Source organism: Myxine glutinosa, chromosome 13 (assembly GCF_964187855.1).
Source record: "Myxine glutinosa chromosome 13, kmMyxGlut1.1, whole genome shotgun sequence".
Classification (NCBI taxonomy): Eukaryota; Metazoa; Chordata; class Myxini; order Myxiniformes; family Myxinidae; genus Myxine; species Myxine glutinosa.
The window spans coordinates 103028640-103051162 of NC_136273.1; the positions used below are offsets into that span (position 1 = coordinate 103028640).

Sequence of the window (22523 nt, forward strand, 5' to 3'; positions counted from 1 at the left end):
AGGTCAAGTACAGGGCCATTCTGGAAGAAACATTGCTTCCATTTGCTCGTGCAGCCTTTCGAGTAAACTTTGTCTTCCAAGATGACAATGCACGGCCTCATCGTGCTCGCATGATCCAGCACTTTCTTGCTGACCGTGGTGTAGAGCATATGGAGTGGCCTGCCATGTCCCCAGATATGAATCCGATAGAGAACTTGTGTGCAGAATTAACGCATCAAATCGACCACTTGGACCAGCAGCCTGCCTCTGTGCATGAATTGCAGCAGGCTATTGTCACTGCATGGCAAGCGATTCCTGTCCAAACCTTGGCACATCTCGTGAGCAGCATGCCTCGACGTGTACGTGCTCTCCTGAATGCTCGTGGGGGTTACACGAAGTACTGAACTGTAATTTTACTGTCCGTAATCCCAGTCGTAATTTAACTTTTGTTTTTGTTAAAAAAAAATTTGGGCTAATGTGCAAAATAAAGAGATACTTCTGGAAAACGTACAGAAGTTTAACACAGTACTGTCCGTGAATTGAGTTCGATATCAGTTTACATCACTTTCAAGGATCAATTTATTTGTTTCGAAATGTCAAATGTGGTTTTTGTTTCTTTTTAAAGGTCACATTAACAAAATCTAGAATAATTTCAACATAATTCCAATGAACTTTTGGTTCTAAGTCATCTTGACAAGTAATTTCACCCCACCAAAAAAATATTCCATATTAAATGCCAAGTCTGTGTATATATATACAGGGCCTTCAGAAAGTATGCACACCCATTGACTTTTTCACATTTTGTTGTTAAAACCTGAATTAAAAATGTATTAAATTGAGACTTTTTTGCACTGATCTACACATAACAAGTACCCCATACCCCATAATACCCCATAATAAATACCCCATAATGTCAAATGGAATTTATTTTGTTTGTTTTTGATGTTTATTGTTTCACGATATACCATTTAAATTACATCTTGGAGAATATGCATTACATATTACCTGCCTTTTAATAGCTTTGAATTTAAATGGGTATACCTTTTGAGATTTTGAGCAAAACGCAGCCAATGCACCTCAATATCCGGGTCCAAGGAGCGATTTACCTACTGCGCATGCGCAGCAATAATTAATTTCCATTATCGTTACCACATTAGCAAATCTAAAGCAAGATTATCATTTCATCGCAATTATCGATTATCGCACAATAATAATCGATAAAACCACCTCTAAAGGTGGTTTTATCGATTATCGCACAACCCTAATATATATTACATATACATATATATATATATATATATATATATATATATATATATATATATATATATATATATATATATATATATATATAGTATACATACATATATATATATATATATATATATATATATATATATATATATATATTTATATATGTATATATATATTAGTATATGATTTAATTAATTCTTGAGTTTCCTAATAATTAAATGAGCATAATGTGTAAGAATGAAAATGTATTATATGAGGCAGGAGAATTTTTTATATGAGGCAAATGTTTCGTCATCACGTGATGGTTGTATCCTGGACAATGCATTCTGTTTTACATATATTGCTATATGGCCCACCCAGAACTTCAATCACATATGCAGGAACAAAACAGGCCATTTTCAAAAAGTACCAGGTGCTTGTGCAATTCAAGTGTAAGTTCAAATTTCTAGCAATTTCGCTCTTTAGTCCATCTTCTATATTTTTTACTCTGTTTTCTTATTCCCTTTGATGATTTTTTATGATGGTTAAACTTACGGTGTCACCAAAGAAGAATTTCCCTTGATATATGACAATAAAAATTATATCTATATATATTTGTGTGTAGGTGTGTGTGTTTATGTTATTATATGAACCTCACTTTGTGTCGGGAAACAGAGAGAATTCTGCACCCTTAGCTGTGTCGTGTTTCTCAAGTTGAACCTTCATGTCATTTCCTCATTCTAGATATTCTGGCCGAAGTTGAGGAACCTTTTCATACCTGTATTCCTTAACTGTTGGTTGGCTAAGATGGCGCTGCAGAATCTTATAGTAAGTAACACCCTGTCTTTCATGCTTGTACTTCCTGTTTACCTCCATCTATTCCATCTCACTTATAAAATCGATCATCTTTCTTTTGATTATTTAATATTGACATGCTACTCACCTGCAAAGTGATCCTTTCACTCACCTACCCATTCAACCTTACTCACCAATGCACTCACCCATCAATTTTCTCATTCAAGCACTGACTCACCCTTACCTTCCTACTCTTTCCTTGTCACCCTTCTTGCTCACTTCCTTTCTTCACTTCCTCACTAACTCAGCCATCATGTGTTTCAGCACGATCTACACCGTGCCATACAGCGCACTCATTCGGCTATGTACAACCAGGTGCTCATCCTGATCTGTACAGTTGCCTGCCTAATGCTCACCTTGTGAGTATCCAATGCTCACATGTCCACTGCTCACTTTGGGAGTATTGAATACTCGCCTTCTTAATGCTAACATTTTAAGTGCACAAATGAAGTTTTCATACACCTAAGAAAACGATTAACCACCTGTCGTTTTTTTTGTTTTTTTTTTGTATACAAGATCGAGGCTCGTGAAAGAGCTAACATTAATCACAAAGAAAGTAAAACCGACACAAACCAACACATAAAACACAAAATAAGGGGAGAGGTAGACAAGATGGGGAGAGAGGGCGAAGGACACAAACACAACATTTGAGAGGAAGGACATCAAGAGATCTGTGGGAGGGAGAGGGCTTGGGGGGAGGTGGGGGAGGTATAAAACATATGGACACTGCAAGAGCTTTCAGGAAAGAAGTTGGAATTTCGAAAAAGTGTATCTGGGGTGATTTAACGGGGGTAGAAAAGATCAAGGTTTTGGATGGGGGAAAATAAGAGATGGTGGTGAACAGCTGTTTTAAAGACCTGGAGGGAGGAGTGGGATTGAAGAGAGTGAGGGAGTTTGTTCCAAAGGTGTGAGAAACGAGGAATGAAAGAGTGAAGGTGAGCAAAGAGCCTAGATTTTGGTAGTTTCACCAGAAGAGGGTTGTTGGCAGATCTTGTGTGACCTGTAGGAATATTTGCGGGACAGAGCAGAGAGAGAGCTGGGGGAGTCGGTAGAAGACAGAAAGACCACAACCTGCCTGCGGTGAGTAAGTGAAAGGCCCTCGGAGATAGCTTCATCGCAGGAGATTCCAATGATTCTGAAAGCTTCGGTTTCAACAGCGTGAAGTCGAGCTAGGTGTGAGGCAGGAGCACCGGCCCAGAGGGGGGAACAGTATTCCATTGAGCTGCGGATGAAAGCCTTGTATGTGGTGAGGAGCTCAGGTGAGCCAAGGAAGGACTTTGCACGATGGAGGATGCCCAGTCGGCAACTGGCTTTGGAGGCCAGCTTGGAAATGTGGTTTTCCCAAGAAAGATCATGGCAGATAGTGAGACCCAAAAGCTTGAGCGACAGAACTTCTTGGAGAGGATTGTTGAGAAAGTAGATGGGAGGGTTTTCCAGTCGGTCTTTTCGGAGAGACATAGTAAGAGTGTGAGATTTGTCAGGATTGAAAGACATGTTCCACTTGTTTGACCAGTCTGTGATTTTGTCCAGGTCTGCAGAGAGTGAGGAGGCTGCAGACTGTCGATCTGAGGGATGAGGAATGGAGCGGCAGAGAGTGGAGTCATCAGCAAAGAGATAGAGAGGATTTTCCAGAGAGTCGGAGAGATCATTGATGAAGACCAGAAAAAGCAGAGGGCCCAGAACACTACCTTGGGGAACTCCAACCAGAACAGGAAGGGGCGATGAGAGAAATCCATTCATGGCCACACGTTGACTATGACCAGAGAGGAAGTCCGCAAGCCAAGCGTGGAGATTTCCATGCATACCACAGAAGGAGAGTTTGGTAAGCAGAGCTGGGTGGCAGACCGTATCGAACGCATGTGATATGTCAAGGGAGACAGCTCTGATTTCCTGTTTGGCATTGAGGACCTCCATCCATTGTTGAGACAGCAGAAGCAACATGTCCAGAGTAGAATGACCTGGTCTGAATCCAAATTGATGATCGGAGATCAAGCCATTGGAGAAGAGGAAGGATTTGATGTCCGAAGCAATGATGGATTCCATGACTTTGCTGATAATTGGGAGCAGGCTGATTGGTCTGCAGTTGCAAGGATCTGTTTTTGCACCTTTTTGTGTAAAGCGGTAATGTTTGCTGATTTCCAAGATGCTGGCAGAAGAGATTGAGCAAAAGAGAGGGTGAAAAGAACAGAGAGAGGGTGAGATAGAGCGGCAGAGCAGGATTTTAGGACCCGTGGGCTGATGCCATCTGGTCCAGTTGCAGAATCAGAGTCAAGGTTTGACAAAAACTTCTCCACCTTGTCAGGAGAGAAGGATACAGGGTCCAGGAGCAGTTGGGTTCGACTAGGTAAGGTGGGAACAGAGAGAGATGGGTTTGGGACACAAGATTTTGAGGCAAACACAGAGTTGAGGCATTCGGCTTTGTCACGTGCGGTGTCAACTGTGTAGCCATTTGAGGTGAGGGAGGGGATGGAGGGGGAACAAACACCAGAAACGGATTTGACCAGACGCCACCAGGATTTGGAGGAGGGTGACAGGTTTGAGGGTTCATTTTTGAGTGTGGAGAGATAGTGCTTCCTGGCACTCCTGAGGGTAGACACACACTTGTTCCGAGCTTGGTGGAAGGAACTGAGATTGCCTTCAGTTGGATTTGCCTTCCAAGAGGCAAAGGCAAGTTGTTTCAGGGCAACTGCCTCACCACAAGATTCGGTGTACCATGGACGGGAGGAAGGGTAAGACAACTGAAGACGAGATGGGATAAATCTGTGCATGAGAGAGAGCAGTTTGCTTTGGAAGAATTGCCAGGAAGAATTGATGTCAGAGGCAGTGGAGATGGGAGACCAGTCCAGATGATTGATGGCTGCTTGCAGACCGTGCCAGTCAGCCTGAGTGAAATGCCAGACTCGTCGGCGCTGTGGAGGCTCTCTGAGAATGGCCAGAGAGATGTCCACTTTAACAAGCACATGATCAGAAGAACCGATTGGAGCAGAAGAAGAGCAGCAGGCATTTGCAGGGAAGTTTGTCATAACCAAGTCTAGAAGAAAAGATACTCCATTGACTGAGATACGAGTCGGGAAATTGACAGATTGTGTCAGTCCCAATGAGTCACAGAAGTCCTTTGCTGAGGTGTCATGGCTGTTGAGAGAGGAACCCACACGCATCCAGCTGGCATGATGACAGTTGAAGTCGCCACATATGAGGAAGAGAGAGTTTGGATGAGTTGATAGAAGTTGGTCCATGTTGTTAGACAGCGACATGTAAATGGTGTCATCACTGTTTGGAGGATGGTACAGAACACATATGAACAAAAGGTGGGAGCGGAGAGGAAGCCGTAGCCAGAGGTACTCCTGGGGGTGTGGTGGAGAGAGGACAGTGCAAGGAGAGTGAGGAAGATAGTTTTTTATAAAGATAGCAACCCCACCACCAGGACGAGGCTCAGGTCTATCATACTGGAAGAGGGAGTAACCAGGAAGAGATATTAAGGAATCAGAGACATCTTGAAGGAGGAAAGTTTCTGTTAAGCAGATCAAGTCTGGATTGTCAGAAGCAACCTGAATGGAGAGATCAATCAGGTTTGAGCGAAGGCCAGGGATGTTTGAGGTCCATACCGTTAATGAGGAGAGAGGGGGAGCATCGGGTGCAGGAGAGGAGAGGGGAGGGGTAGGGTCAGATGAAGGATGAGAGGGGAAGGTAGGAAGAGCAGTTGATAGTGTGTCAGAGAATACAGAAAAGTTACAAGAAAGGGAAGGATGAGGAGGACGAAGGGTTTGATGGTGATAGGATGAGGCACAGCTAGGGGTTCTTTGAGGGGGGGGGCAGAGGAAAGTAGAAGGTTGGGGGAGGTGTCGGTATGAGATAGAAGGGAGATGAAGTGGGGAGGAGGCAGCTTTGAGAAGGAGGTGGGAGGGGGGAGAATTGGAGAGGGATGGTTGGGGGGGAGATCTGAAGGGGAGGGGTAGGGGGGGAGTTTTGAAGGGGAGGAGTTCGGTGGGAGTTTTGGAGGGGAGGGGCAAGGGGTGAGTTTTGGAGGGGAGGGGCAAGGGGGGAGTTTTAGAGGGGAGGGGCAAGGGGTGAGTTTTGGAGGGGAGGAGCAAGGGGGAAGATTTGGAGTGGAGGGGCAAGGGGGGAATTTAGAAAGTGGATGATTAATGAAATATGAACATAGATAACAAATTGGGTTTATTGTGATTTTCAAGTTAGAGATCCGTTTAAGAACGATGGAGGAGGGGTGGAATGAATGTGAATTTAGAGCATGTAGTGATTTAGAATTATAAGAGATTGAATATTTTTTTTGAAATGGAATGAGTTGGAGGGGAAATTGAAAAGAGCCTTTTAAATAGGAAGAAAAACAGCGTGTTGTAATATACCACTGAATAAAACACTGCAGGGGAAAGTTTAAACATATTTAAACAGAACGGTGAAGAACAATCTAATATTCACAAAAATACCAACGGGGAGAGGACCTATAGGGACAACCACGAGTCACGTGAACAGGGCAAAAGGTGTCAGCAAAAGGAACAGGGCAAAACAGATCTGGGGAATGGCGTGGAAATTGGGGTGAAACACGTGGTCGCAGAACGAACGAACGAAAAGAGGGAAATGTTTTTTTTTTTGTTTTTTTTTATAGTTAAGAATTTAAACAAGGAAGTTTGGGGTGAAAAGACTGGGAAAAGACTGAGAGAACGAGAGTAGAAGGACCACAATCGACCACTGGGAGAAAATAAGCCTCAAGGTAGGAATCCTGAAGAACTATTCCGCAAAATACCGCGGCACAAAATACGCGACTATTATATACAGGTATGAAAGATTAACACCGATAATCTTCCAAGGGACGCACTTTAGGTACACACACGTAATATAAATACAGTTTCGACAAAAATACAATTGTGAACAGTTACTTAACTTCAAGCGTGCGTGAAGGTCGAGGACAGCTTCGAAAAATCGTGACCTCCCCCGCAAGATCTAGTTTTTAGTTGCAGGTCTACAGGAACTTCGCGTTGCTGTTGTTGAGGTTCTTATTGGGGGACGATTTTTGAACTGTGCACCCATTGGCCAGACAGCTGCCAGACCACACCCCAATGTCACTTGACTCTACCCACCATAAAAATGAGACAAAATGATATGGCCGCCATTTTGGTTTTCTGGTGGGCCGAACACTTTATGTGTGTAAGCCTCTACAGATGATACTCTCTCCAGCTTTGTTGCGTCAGATTTCCATTGGCTTTGTTTGGGTCAAGTGTTAAATTTATTGGTAAAGGTTAATCAACCCTGTATGTGCCTCCCCAAAGAAATGGAGTTATGTTATTTTTGAACGGCCCATATGTGTGTGAAATACAAGTTTCCCACTCGTTACCGGATTTTTAAAGCCAATTCACTCGCACTTAATGGCAAGTCTCGTACTTTGAATGACCACCAATGACAGCGAGCATGGGAGGGCAGAATAAAGAGGAGAGAGAGACAGACAGACAAACAAACACACGACAAAATTGAGGCAACAGATACAAAATAAACCCTCTGTTAAGAATCAAAATGAATCTTATTTATGTAATCCTATTCATTCACATGGGAACACGGGACAGACATGACATTGTCTAATCTTATTCATTCACATGGGAACATGGCACAGACCCGGCTCTATGTAATCTTATTCATTCATATGGGAACACGGGACAGACACGACATTGTCTAATCTTATTCATTCATATGGGAACACGGGACAGACACGACATTGTCTAATCTTATTCATTCATATGGGAACACGGGACAGACACGACATTGTCCAATCATATTCATTCATATGGGAACATGGGACAGACACGACATTGTCTAATCTTATTCATTCACATGGGACACGACATTGTCTAATCTTATTCATTCATATGGGACACGACATTGTCTAATCTTATTCATTTATATGGGACACGACATTGTCTAATCTTATTCATTCACATGGGAACACGGGACACGGGACAGACACGACATTGTCGAATCTTATTCATTCACATGGGAACACGGGACAGACAAGACATTGTCTAATCTTATTCATTCACATGGGACACGACATTGTCTAATCTTATTCATTCATATGGGACACGACATTGCCTAATCTTATTCATTCACATGGGAACACGGGACAGACACGACATTGTCTAATCTTATTCATTCATATGGGAACACGGGACAGACACGACATTGTCTAATCTTATTCATTCATTTCGGAACATGGCACAGACCCGGCTCTATGTAATCTTATTCATTCATATGGGAACACGGGACAGACACAACATTGTCTAATCTTATTCATTCATATGGGAACACGGGACAGACACGACATTGCCTAATCTTATTCATTCACATGGGAACACGGGACAGACACGACATTGTCTAATCTTATTCATTCATATGGGAACACGGGACAGACACGACATTGTCTAATCTTATTCATTCATATGGGAACACGGGACAGACACGACATTGTCTAATCTTATTCATTCATATGGGAACACGGGACAGACACGACATTGCCTAATCTTATTCATTCACATGGGAACACGGGACAGACACGACATTGTCCAATCTTATTCATTCATATGGGAACACGGGACAGACACGACATTGTCTAATCTTATTCATTCACATGGGAACACGGGACAGACACGACATTGTCCAATCTTATTCATTCATATGGGAACACGGGACAGACACGACATTGCCTAATCTTATTCATTCACATGGGAACACGGGACAGACACGACATTGTCCAATCTTATTCATTCATATGGGAACACGGGACAGACACGACATTGTCTAATCTTATTTATTCACATGGGACACGACATTGTCTAATCTTATTCATTCATATGGGACACGACATTGTCTAATCTTATTCATTCACATGGGAACACGGGACACGGGACAGGCACGACATTGTCTAATCTTATTCATTCACATGGGAACACGGGACAGGCACGACATTGTCTAATCTTATTCATTCACATGGGAACACGGGACAGACACGACATTGTCTAATCTTATTCATTCATATAGGAACATGGCACAGACCCGGCTCTATGTAATCTAATTCATTCATATGGGAACACGGGACAGACACGACATTGTCTAATCTTATTCATTCATATAGGAACATGGCACAGACCCGGCTCTATGTAATCTAATTCATTCATATGGGAACATGGGACAGACACGACATTGTCTAATCTTATTCATTCACATGGGACACGACATTGTCTAATCTTATTCATTCATATGGGAACACGGGACAGACACGACATTGTCTCATCTTATTCATTCATATAGGAACACGGGACAGACACGACATTGTCTAATATTATTCATTACAATGTAAGAATGTAAGCTGAGCCGTGAGGTAATATATTTTTTTCATTGCCTGGAATAACACTAACCCGAAAGGGAGGAAACTCGATGTGTTCCCTTACCAAGCAGCTAGCTAGCGCTTGCCAAGCCAGCCGTTCCTTATCAACGGTTTCGAATGGAGTGCTTGCTTGAATGCTTAAGCCACTTGTGGAGCGCATTACAAGAAACCTTTTAACTGAACACACACCTGACGTTCTTAAGGCCCGAGCCTAGATCTACTGTAATCGATATGTTGGAACCCATCTGTGGATCGGTCCCATCGGCCGATGGGTCTGCGCCATCTGCGGATGTGTTGTTCACCTTGAAGGAATGTGTATGCATCAATGGTGGATGAGTATGTTTATTTGAACCTAAAAATAAGCAATTGATGTCATAAATGTTTATAAAGCAGTCCGTGACATGTGGTTTGTCGATAAGATAAAAATAAGATAATGTCGCTCCATTTAAAAACGCTGGTCTACTTCGCTGGTGGCACTGGCAGACTCAGCTCTCCATTGTTTATATAGCAATTCCTGGCATGCCTTAATCACCCCAAAGCTAAAGATGAAGGTGTGGCTTCGTAATCGGGGCATTGTCAATTATATAAACACAATAACGCATTATGTGATTCTATGAGGCCCTCAGTGTTTATGTAAAACGTCTTGTGTCTGGCGTGTGAATAGTCATGGTATAAATATGGCCTGGGTCACGTTTTCAATCATTCCCATCATTGCATTCAACATGGATACAATACGACAACGTCAAGTTTGTGATGAACTTGTTGCAAAAGTTATCGGCAGTAAACGCTCACCGGTTATTACGGACGAAAAGTACGACAAAATTGCAGATGCAGATCCGCAGATGGCGCAGACCCATCGGCCGATGGGTCTGCATTGTCATTTCTCGTGCATCCACAGATGGGTCAGACCCATCGGCCGATGGGACCGATCCACAGATGGGTTCCAACATATATACCCCAGAGAGGATAATAACATGACCCTTCTTGTCGCTCCTGTTCGGAGTGGGTGTGCTCATTACTTGAAACCAGACCCAGCTGTCCGTTAGACTCGAAATTGATATTGAACCAAACAGTGAAGACCCTCGGAGACGAATTGTACAAAACCTTCAACAACAAGGATGAGGAAGTCAACTAGACAGAGGAGGTGAAAATATATATATATATTTGGCGTCACAGGTTGTGACCACAGTGCGGTCATTCTTGTTTATTCTTTACTTCCTTATATACATTTGTTGCTTTTTCATTCCTTCTCTAAAAGATAAAGAGGAATGGTTCAGCAAAAAACATCATCACTTTTATAGAAACCAAGATGTTGGTTGAAAGTTTCTTCAATTCTCTCATTAGAAATTGGTTTTGGTTCTTCATGAAGATTCCTCACTCATTTGTGATGTTCTGCCATGACATAGCTGTGCAACAACACAGTGATGGTAGTCGGTGTATTCCCATCCCCTTCCCTCCTTCCTCCAGTCCTTTCCTCAAATTCCTGGCAGTAGGACATGTAATGTCATCAACTTCCTCACATCCTGTTTTGCCAGCACCCTGACCAAATTCCAAATTCCAGCATACTCAGTCGAGTATCTAGTGTTGGAGTTGTGACCCATCCAGGATTGAAACCCTAGCCAAGAAAATGTTATTGCAGAACTGATGTTCTTTATAGAACACTAGTAGGGGTACGTAGCATTGTTCTCAAGTATCACATTTTTACCAGACATTACTTTTTTCACCAGACATGTTTCACATCGATCAGTGAAGCGGTTTCAAAGAAGGGTTTTTTTAAATATTGGCTTTCAAGCTAATATGGCTGCCAAACCATGTGCCATATGACCTCAAAAATGTACACTCTGTGTATAACACCTAAAAACATAATGCTTTCGGCCACCTTCGGGGGCAGAGGGGCAGAAAAAAACTAAATTTGATTTCTGTGTGTCCCACAAATTCACGGGGTTTTTTTTATTCACAGCCTTGTTCCGCGAAATTGTGTTTTTTTTCTATCCGCGGCCGTGTTCTGCGAATTTGCGGGTTTTTTTCTATTCACAGCCATGTTCCGCGAAGTCGCGGTTTCTCTTCAATCCGCGGCCGTGTTCCGCGAATTCTTTTTTTTTTTCCTATTCACGGCCGTGTTCTGCGGATTTGCGGGGGGGGGGGGGGGGGAGGTGGTCCTATTTGCGGCCATGTTTAGCGACATCGCGGTTTTTTTCTATTCACAGCCATGTTCCGGAAATCGCGGTTTTTTTCTATTCACAGCCATGTTCTGGAAATCGCGGTTTTTTTCTATTCACAGCCATGTTCCGGAAATCGCGGTTTTTTTCTGTTCACAGCCATGTTCTGCGAAATTGTGGTTTCTTTTTCTATCCACGGCCGTGTTCTGCGAATTTGCGGGGGGGAGGGGGGGGTGGTCCTATTTGCGGCCATGTTTAGCGACATCGCGGTTTTTTTCTATTCACAGCCATGTTCTGGAAATCGCGGTTTTTTTCTGTTCACAGCCATGTTCCGGAAATCGCGGTTTTTTTCTGTTCACAGCCTTGTTCTGCGAAATTGTGGTTTCTTTTTCTATCCACGGCCGTGTTCCATGAATTCATGTTTTTTTCCTATCTGCGGCCGTGTTCAGCGAATTCACGGAATTTTTTTTCCAATTCGCGGCCGTGTTACGCGAATTCGCGGTTTTTGAGGGGCACAAAAAAAAATTCATGAGCCGTTAGCTTGACATACGGTATATATAAAACCTATCTTTCACCAGCCATGCATAAAGCAGCTGGACATACGCCAAAAAACATCTATGAGCTGCGAGCATGACCTGCTCCTGCGTTTCCTGCAGTGTGTTTTGCATTTTCACGGGTTTCGCGGGATATCCCGTCATCCACACTGTGAATAGCGTCACGTGATATTCCACCGTTCACAGGTAAACATTGCTTTGCGGGATATCCCACCAGCTGCATAACACGTCATCCCTGTGAGTTACTGTACAGAATGAAAACACCCCACAGTATCTATTCGTGCAATTAGCTGTCTCCCTTTTCCCCCATTGAACCAATGTCACGGCATTCATTCGTGGATTTTCATCGACATTCGCGGATTGTTGCCGACATTCGCGGGTTTTGTCTCGCCATTTCCGGGACGTTCATTGACCTTCGCGGATTATTGTCGACATTCTCGGAATTTGTGTCACCGTTCGCGGATTTTGCTTCGCCGTTCGCGGTTTGGGCCTCTCTATTCGTGGATTTTCACGACTCAGGAACCTATCCCCTCTTTTTCCATTGGAACAATGCCCCGCTATTCTGTGCTTTGGCTATTCACGGATTTTCCAGGAATGTATACGCCACACATAGCGGTGTCCGACCGTATATGGTTTCTAGAAGACAACGATATGGTTTATACAAAACAACTATATGGTATCTAGCAGACAACTATATGGTTTATATCAGACAACTATATGGTTTCTAGCAGACAACTATATGGTTTCTATAAGACAACGATATGGTTTGTACCAGACAACCATATGGTTTCTATAAGACAACTATATGGTTTATATCAGACAACTATATGGTTTATATCAGACAACTATATGGTTTATATCAGACAACTATATGGTTTATATCAGACAACTATATGGTTTATATCAAACAACTATATGGTTTATATCAGACAACTATATGGTTTATATCAGACAACTATATGGTTTATATCAGACAACTATATGGTGCACTTCTGAAGCAAATTACATCCTGTAAATTGAAGAAGGTATTTGAAAAAGACAAATTCTTACCTGGTAACCTTGAGTGTTATGTTGCAGCATTTGTGGCTTCCAGCACCTGGAGAGAGCTGTGAAACACATCTCAATTTTCCACTCCCTCTACTTTTGCATCGTAACCTTCTCCACTGTCGGATTTGGTGACATCACTCCAAACATTTGGCCATCCCAACTTCTGGTGGTCATCATGGTTTCTGTGGCTCTCATCGTGCTTCCTGCTCAGGTGAGATCCACCAAAAAGTCACTCAAACTGGGTAACAATATTAAGGTGTGTGTTATTGGTTATCTCCAGGTGTGGGTTTCAGGAGGTGGAATGGAGCCTTCACAATTCCCATGTATGAATCCACCTTTGTGTTTGTGTGTGCGTGTGTGTGTATGTATGTGTGTGTTTGTGTGTGTGTGTGTGTTTGTGTGTGTGTGTATTTGTGTGTGTGTGTTTGTGTGTGTGTGTGTGTGTGTGTGTGTTTGTGTGTGTGTGTGTGTGTGTGTGTGTGTGTGTGTGTGTGTGTGTGTTTGTGTGTGTGAATGTGTGTGTGCGTGTGTGTGTGTGTGTGTGCTTTTGTGTGTGTTTGTGTGTGTGTGCTTTTGTGTGTGTGTGTGTGTGTGTGTGTGTGTGTGTGTGTTTGTGTGTATGTGTGTGTGTGTGTGTGCTTTTGTGTGTGTTTGTGTGTGTGTGTGTGTGTGTGTGTGTGTGTGTGTGTGTGTGTATGCATGCATGTAAGTTGTTACCTTCGCCACCTTCGCCATAGATTTTGGTGAAGATCCGGATTTGGATCCGGCTAGTAGAATTTTTAAGTGATTCTTCACCATTGGTAGATTCGGCCTGGTGTTGGCTTAGCGGTTAGGGTGCCGGCTTGGGATCCTCGGATCATCCTGGGTTCGAATCCCGGTCGATCGCTGAATTGATGCCAGGGGGGTTGACTCAGCCTGCCATCCTTCCCAGGTCGGCAAATTGAGTACCAGCTCACTGGTAATTCCCTGTGTGTGTCGCAAGAGGCGACTAACAGGGTTGGTGGCAGGAAGAGCATCCGGCCATAAAACATTGCTTCAAAAAGGGGACCGCGGTGCCCGAAAAAGGCCAACCCCTGCTCTGCGGGGAAAATGGCCTCCAAAGGTGGTTCTTCACCATTGGGAGACGGGGCCAAAAACGAAACATAGCAGGATATCTCAAAAGTTGTGCACAGATTTGGACGAAACTTGGTGGAGAGGTTGGGTGTGTGACAAGGACTAAACGATTCGATTTTGGTGAAGATCTGAATATGGATTCGGATACGATAATTATTTAATTTGTAAGTGGTTCTTTACCTTTGAGAGATCGGGCTAAATCCGACACATAGCACGATATCTCAAACAATTATGGACGGAATTGGACGAAATTTGGTGGAAGAGTTGGTTCGGTGACGAGACAAAGCCGATTAGATTTTTTGTCCGATTCCAGATCCGACCTGTCAGTGGGATACAAAACATAAACTGTTCAGCCTGGCGGGGGTATGCGCTCTACCGAGTGTCCTTCTCGTTTTCTTTCTGATATCCACACATGTGGGTGGGCCTCAGGAGATGTTTGAGTGATGAGCGATGAGTGATGAGATGGTGATGAACTAATTAAGGGAAGGATGAGTTTGAGATGGTGATGAACTAATTAAGGGAGGGGTGAGTTTGAGATGGTGATGAACTAATTAAGGGAAGGATGAGTTTGAGATGGTGATGAACTAATTAAGGGAGGGATGAGGATGAGTTTGAAATGGTGATGAGCTAATTGAGGGAGGGATGAGTGATGAGATGGTGATGAGCCAATTAAGGGATGAATCAGTTATGTTCTGCAGATGTCGAACTTCCCAATGTTGCATCACATTCTATGACGTCATACCTGGCACCACACCTAATATTTTATATTTGCTCACGAGATATTTGCCAACTCTGTGACCTTTACATTCGGTAACCAAATGAAGATATTGACCTCATTGTTATGATGTCATGCCTAACAGTTTGAGGGCTTGGCCTTCTTGTGGATGGAGCGGCAGAAGTCTGGAGGCACGTACAGCCGGTACCGGGCACAGACCGAACGTCACGTGGTGCTTTGCGTCAGCTCTCTTCTGGCAGACATTCTCATGGACTTTCTCAATGAGTTTTATTCAGATGCACGGCTCCAGGTAGTGCATGCAGTACCTGTATCAAGGAGAAAATGATGTAATGCCTTTATTTCACTTGAAGACATGTGACATCTTTGTGTTGGGGTAATCTCCATCTGTATAAGACCTCAGAGTTACCCTGGTGTTGGATTAATGGTTGAGGTGGCTGCCTTAAGATCTTAGGGTCTTGAGTTTGAACCCCTGTCGTGCCATGACATAATACCAGATGGGTTGACTCTGCCTCTCATCCTTCCGAGTTGGGCAAAATGTTCATGGTTATAGAGGGGCACTGCATCAGCGGCACACCTGTGCCCTCAGACAATGATGCAACCAGCAGCCACAGGCTGCATCTCTTATTGTAATGGAGCAAACGTATTTGGTTATGTATGTATGTATGTATGTATGTATGTATGTCTGTATATATATATATATATATATATATATGTCTGTGTGTACGTATGTACGTACGTATGCATGTACGTATATATGTCTGTGTGTACGTATGTATGTACGTATATATGTGTGTATGTATGTATATATGTATATGTGTGTGTATATATATATTGTCGTGTGGCCGCCTTTGATGAAAATCAGACGGTCACGGAAGCCGATTGCGAAGGCCTTAGCTCTCGAGGTGAAAACTCAATGGCGGACTCAAAGCCAGAAAGCTATACAAAATTGCGCAGGATGGAGGGGCGGCGCGAGATCCCTGCAGTCTTACCTGTTCCCGGGGCATCTCCAATGCCGCTGCAAATTAAATAAACCACACGGAAAACTGTGTTCAGATACGTATATATACAGAAAAATAATACAAGGGTTTATTTTACAATGAATAGCGGGACAGGAAAATCACGCACCGGTAAATAGATGGCCTAATCGGGACGTCCCCACTCACAGATTTCGGATCCGGACAAGGGAAAATGAATTAAAGAAAATAAAACGTTCGTTATGTTCGGGGAAATGTGGTGCGTCCTTATCTGTTTGTCGTCTTGTCCACACGCGGCTCCAAGCTCTGGCGCGAAGAAACCCTTCGTCCGCTCGCACGCTTCGCCAGGCCCCTATGCGACTCGCTCCGCTGCACACCACGAGGTCCCGCCCACTCAGAACCAACACTCTCTCCCTGCACCAACAGCACCGCGAAGGGCCGAGCACCGCTCCAAGCTCTGGAAGCACCGAGAAGGACCGCTCCAAGCACCACTCCACACCAAGAGCGAACCGTCAGCACGAAGAAGTGAAGCGCAGAGAGCAAAAGATGTCGTGCAGCGCCAAGAGACCAGCGAAGAAGCCCAGAGAAAAGAGGGAGAGCCAAAAAGAGAGAGACAAAATGTCATGCAGCGCGTTTTTATCACCTTCGTCCACTCTCCTCCAATGTTCTCTTTTGCTGGTCCCCTGTCATTGGCCGAGTGCCTCCCGCACTGGTGTTGCTCGCCCCTCCCCCTGCCCAATCAACAGTCCTCCTGGGCGTGTCTCCCGGCCTTGCCATGAGGCCGGTTGCTGGGCCAGCTCGTGGTGTGGCTGGCTGCGGCCCCATCGGCGGCGCCCCGCCCTGGCTTTTTGCCTGTTTTCCACAGTCTTTGTAAGGGAAGGGAATTAATTAATGTGTGCACTAAAGGGCCCATCTAAGTGTTTATATGAGTGCGTTGCCATAAGGGACAAAGGAATGATTACCAGGTCTGACACACAGTGGTTTATCTTAGTCCCTACACTATTTAACACCCAAACATCCTTGTATGTTCACAGGTATACTCTTGTCCCGGCAAACCGCCTAAAACACAGAACTTATTACAGGGTAGATTTCCTATCGCGACAGTTGAAGCATGTTACCTAGACAGATCTACCTGGCTCTAGATATTCCTTTACCCCCCGACATAACAATATGTATGTGTGCATGTATGTGTGTATGTATATATATACTGTATATGTATGCGTGTATGTATTTGTAACCAAGACGTCTTCTTCTTCTTCAAATATATATGAAACTGAAAACACGGTCCGTGAAGCCGTGAGGCGGCAGAGGCAGTGAAGCCGTGTGACTATATCTTATTATAATAGAGCAAACTTATATGGTTATGTATGTTTATATACGACAAAAACGTCTTCTTCGTCTTCAAATAAAATTACCGCCCTCTTATTTAACCCTCTTAATTGCGTTAAGACTGCTGAGACCCCTCAGACCTTTCACGACCCTTTAATTCCCCGAAGACCCTTCAGACCACCAAGACCCCTGAAGACCCCAAAGACCACAAAGACCCAAAATACCCCAAAGACCCAAAATAACCATCAAGGCTCTGAGGCTCCAAAAGACCCCGAATACCCAAAAACCCAAAAGACCCCAAAGACCCAAAACACCCTGAAAACCCAAAACACCCTGAAGACCCAAATCACCCCGAAGACCCAAAACACCCCAAAGACCCAAAACACCCCGAAGACCTAAAACACCCCGAAGACCCAAAACACCCCGAAGACCCAAAACACCCCAAAGACCCAAAACACCCCGAAGACCCAAAACACCCCGAAGACCCGGAAAACCAAAAAGACCCCGAAGACCAAAAATACCCCGAAGACCCAAAAGACACCGAAGACCCTTAAGACCCAAAAGCCTCTGAAGACACCAAAGACCCAAAAGACCCTGAAGACCCAAAACACCCCAAAGACCCAAAATACCCTTAAAGGCCCAGAGGATCCAAAAGACCCCGAAGACCCAAATGGCCCTGAAGACTCAAAAGACACCGAAATGGTCAAAGATGCCTACCCCTCTGAAACGACGTGTGGTGAGGTGCGCGGAGCGCCAAGTCACGCTAGTATCAATTAATTATGTACTGTTTAAATGTTGGTTGCATCCTGTCTATTAATTGTGTACTGTTGGAATATACCTTTTCGACCCTTGAGACTGCTGAGACCCCTCAGACCTTTGAAGATTATTTAAGTCCCCCAAGACCCTTGAGGCAACCAAGACCCCTAAAGATCCCAAAACCCCCAAAAGACCTAAAATATCTCAAAGACCCAAAAGACCCCATATACCCAAAAGGCCCTGAAGACCCTTAAAGACCTTGAGGACACAAAGTATCCCAAGGACCTTTAAAGACCCTGAAAACCCAAAAGACCCTGAAGAACCAAAAGACCCAAATTACCCAAAAGACCTCGAGGACCCAAAAAACCACAAATACCCTTAAATCTCTGTCTTTGCAGTAATGTGTAAATACCAACTTGGGGAATAGGATATGTTAATGCTTTGTCTTACAAAACAAATATCTTCTGGCGCTCCTGCTCTCTGTGATTCAATTGTGTTTCTTGTTGAACAACTGGTAAGATAATGTCTGACTCAGTATTATCAAGAATTCTCGTCCTCCAATCTCCCCCCTCCATTCACACTCCAATCTAAGACAGCCCAAGTCTTTGTCCACATCATCTAAGACAGTCCAACTCTTTGTCCACATCATCTGAGACAGCCCAACTATTTGTCCACATTATCTAAGACAGCCCAAGTCTTTGTCCACATTATCTAAGACAGCCCAACTCTTTGTCCACATCATCTAAGACAGCCCAACTCTTTGTCCACATCATCTAAGACAGCCCAACTCTTTGTCCACATTATCTAAGACAGCCCAACTCTTTGTCCACATCATCTAAGACAGCCCAACTCATTGTCCACATTATCTAAGACAGGCCAACTCTTTGTCCACATTATCTAAGACAGCCCAAGTCTTTGTCCACATCATCTAAGACAGCCCAACTCTTTGTCCACATCATCTAAGACAGGCCAGCTCTTTGTCCACATTATCTAAGACAGCCCAAGTCTTTGTCCACATTATCTAAGACAGCCCAACTCTTTGTCCACATCATCTAAGACAGCCCAACTCTTTGTCCACATCATCTAAGACAGCCCAACTCTTTGTCCACATCATCTAAGACAGGCCAGCTCTTTGTCCACATTAACTATATAAATGAAGCTCAAATCAAGGCAATTCAGGAGATTCCTGGAACGTTCATGTTGAGTCCTGTTCAGGTTGAACGTCCTGTTCATGTCGCCGGCAAAGTATTTTGTTGTAATCCTTGTTATATATCCTGAGTGAATCTCCACCGAAGAATTAAAATCTTCAAAATCGTTATTGGTGTGGACATTTTAGTCTGTTTTCATTCCTCATGCTGTTCTACAGATGTTGAGTGCAGGGATCATTGGTGCGAGCCGTGTGTCGTGTCGGGTTGTTGGCAGCTACTGTGTGCTTTATGAAAACGATGTCAGTGCTGTTTGATCTTCGGCCCGATCAGGACTGCTTCGTGGTGATCTTGTGCCCTGCGGACATGGATGGACAAGTGCGCAGAGTTTTACAGATACCGCTATGGGCACAGAGGGTTCTGTACCTGCAAGGATCTGCTCTGAAGGACCAGGACTTGGACCGTGTCAAGTAGGTCTTTGTGATGAATCTAAAAATGTTAAGTTGTTAAGTCTAAGAATGTTAACATCGTCTGCTATGTTAAGTTGAAGAGAAATGGACATTTAGGTATTATTTAGGCCACAGGATAACAAATAAATGATTGATACCAAAGAGTGGTTTATTTAATTATTTGTGTACAAAGTCGAGGTTTGTGAAGGAGTTACATCACAGAAGGGATCACCAGGTAACAGCACAAAACAGTAAACAATATGAAGAGTGGAAAAACACACCAATAGCAGGGATATGGGACAAAATAGAGGTAGACATGGACAAATAAGGCTTGTGGTGAAGGCAGAGGGTTAAGGGAGGACACACAAGGTTGAACAAGGTGAGGGAGGACACACAGGGATGAACAAGGTAAGGGAGGACACACAGGGATGAACAAGGTAATGGAGGACACACGTGGATGAACAAGGTAAGGGAGGACACACAGGGATGAACAAGGTAAGGGAGGACACACAGGGGTGAACATGGTAAGGGAGGATACACAGGGATGACCAAGGTAAGGGAGAACACACGTGGATGAACAAGGTAAGGGAGGACACACAGGGATGAACAAGGTAAGGGAGGACACACATGGATGAACAAGGTAAGGGAGAACACACGTGGATGAACAAGGTAAGGGAGGACACACATGGATGAACAAGGTAAGGGAGGACACACAGGGATGAACAAGGTAAGGGAGGACACACAGGGATGAACAAGGTAAGGGAGGACACACAGGGATGAACAAGGTAAGGGAGGACACACAGGGATGAACAAGGTAAGGGAGGACACACAGGGGTGAACATGGTAAGGGAGGATACACAGGGATGAACAAGGTAAGGGAGAACACACGTGGATGAACAAGGTAAGGGAGGACACACAGGGATGAACAAGGTAAGGGAGGACACACATGGATGAACAAGGTAAGGGAGAACACACGTGGATGAACAAGGTAAGGGAGGACACACAGGGATGAACAAGGTAAGGGAGGACACACATGGATGAACAAGGTAAGGGAGGACACACAGGGTTGAACAAGGTAAGGGAGGACACACAGGGATGAACAAGGTAAGGGAGGACACACGTGGATGAACAAGGTAAGGGAGGACACACAGGGTTGAACAAGGTAATGGAGGACACACAGGGATGAACAAGGTAAGGGAGGACACACAGGGATGAACAAGGTAAGGGAGGACACACAGGGTTGAACAAGATGGATATGGCCACAGACTCTGAGGAAGGAAAAATTGGAAACTTGGAAAAGGATGGTCTTGGGGAGGGTTAACAGCTGTAGAAAAGATCAGGGTTTGGGATGAGGGATGATGTGAGATGGTGGTAAACAGAAGTCTTGAAAACTTGGAGGGAAGAATGAGATTGAAGAGAATGTGGACGTTCGTTTCACAGGTGGGAAAAAGAAAAACAAATGGGTGGAAGTGAGTGATTCTGAACTTTGGGAGTTTCACCACAAAGGGGTTGCTGGCATAGGCTGCCACGTGCGCCCTACATAAACTTTGGGGTGGGGAGGGGAGGGGAGACAGCATGGAAGGAGCAGGGGTAACAAGAACAGAAAGGAGGTATAAAAGATTTTGATGTGAAAGTGATAGGCCCATAGACTCAGCTTCATCGCAGGAGATTCCAATGATCTTGAAGGCCATGTTTGCCACTGCATCAAGCTGAGGAAGGTGTGAGACTGGGACACTACCCCAGTACCCCAGTGGGGAGAGTAGTACTCCATAAAGCTGTGGATGAAGGCTTTTCAGGTGGATAGGAGTTCAGGGGTGCCAAATAAGGATTTTGTACAATGGAGGATGCTCAGTCGGCGGCTGGCTTTAGAGGCCAACTTTGAAATGTGCTTGGTCCAAGAAAGATAATTGCTGATAGTAAGACCCAGGATTTTGACTGACAGAACTTCTTCTAGAGGATTGTTAAGAAAGTAGATGGGAGGGTTTGCCAGACAGTCCCTTTGGAGAGGGAGTGTGAGATTTGTCAGGATTTAAAGACATATTCCAAGGGTTTGACCAGATTGTGATTTTGTCAAGATCTGAAGATAGGGAAGAAGCTGCTGCCTGTCTGTCTGAAGGATGAGGGATGTCACGGCAGAGGGTGAAGTCATGAGCAAATACAGACTTGGCATTTAATATGGAATATTTTTTTTTCTTGACTTGGGTTTACTTTCTGAACTCAGTATATCAATCTGGTGAGTTTCTTTTACGCTTCGGTGATGTCTTTGTTGAAAGAACCATGTCACTGATTGTCTTTCGCAGCAAGAAGTCAATAACAGGATTATATCACAGGTGGCGTGACAAAATGTAAGGACAGGTACATTTGACGATTGGCTTCACAATCGGGTATATAAGGGTTGTTGCGTTCTGTATTAGTGGAAAACAACTGCTGCACGTCTACAAAAGTTATTGCCGCTTCCTCTGGAGATGGTCCGTCAACTCGACAATGCTGTTTTTCATGGAGTGGTGGCTTTACGAAATTCTGGCATGAAACAGCGTGCTATTGCTCGGAAGTATGGCATCACTCAAGGTCAGGTGTCAAAGATCCTGAAACGAAATGCTCAGAGGGGTGTCCCTACTCCAATACCGAGGCCAGGACATCCACGCAGAACCACAAGGAGAGATGATCGCCAGCTGCACCGGTTAGTCTGCAATGGCCGTACCAAGTCAGCTAATCGGCTTAGGGCTGAGTGGCAGCAACTGACTGAGTGCCTGTATCCAGAAGGCTAGTCGACCAACGACTGGTTCAAGCAGGCTATCGTGCCA

The 22523-nt window shown here is 44.3% G+C and overlaps 1 protein-coding gene across 3 annotated transcripts in view; it reads left to right on the forward strand.

Annotated features, from left to right (window-relative positions):
• Positions 1 to 22523, forward strand: part of LOC137439154 (potassium channel subfamily T member 1-like) — a 270273-nt gene that overhangs the window by 136197 nt on the left and 111553 nt on the right. For all 3 annotated transcript variants that reach the window (XM_078767829.1, XM_078767828.1, XM_068134879.2), the window contains exons 8-12: positions 1957 to 2040; positions 2332 to 2426; positions 13248 to 13428; positions 15191 to 15355; positions 19604 to 19740. In XM_078767829.1, the coding sequence (XP_078623955.1) occupies positions 1957 to 2040; positions 2332 to 2426; positions 13248 to 13428; positions 15191 to 15355; positions 19604 to 19740 (662 nt within the window). The remainder of the gene's footprint in view (positions 1 to 1956; positions 2041 to 2331; positions 2427 to 13247; positions 13429 to 15190; positions 15356 to 19603; positions 19741 to 22523) is intronic.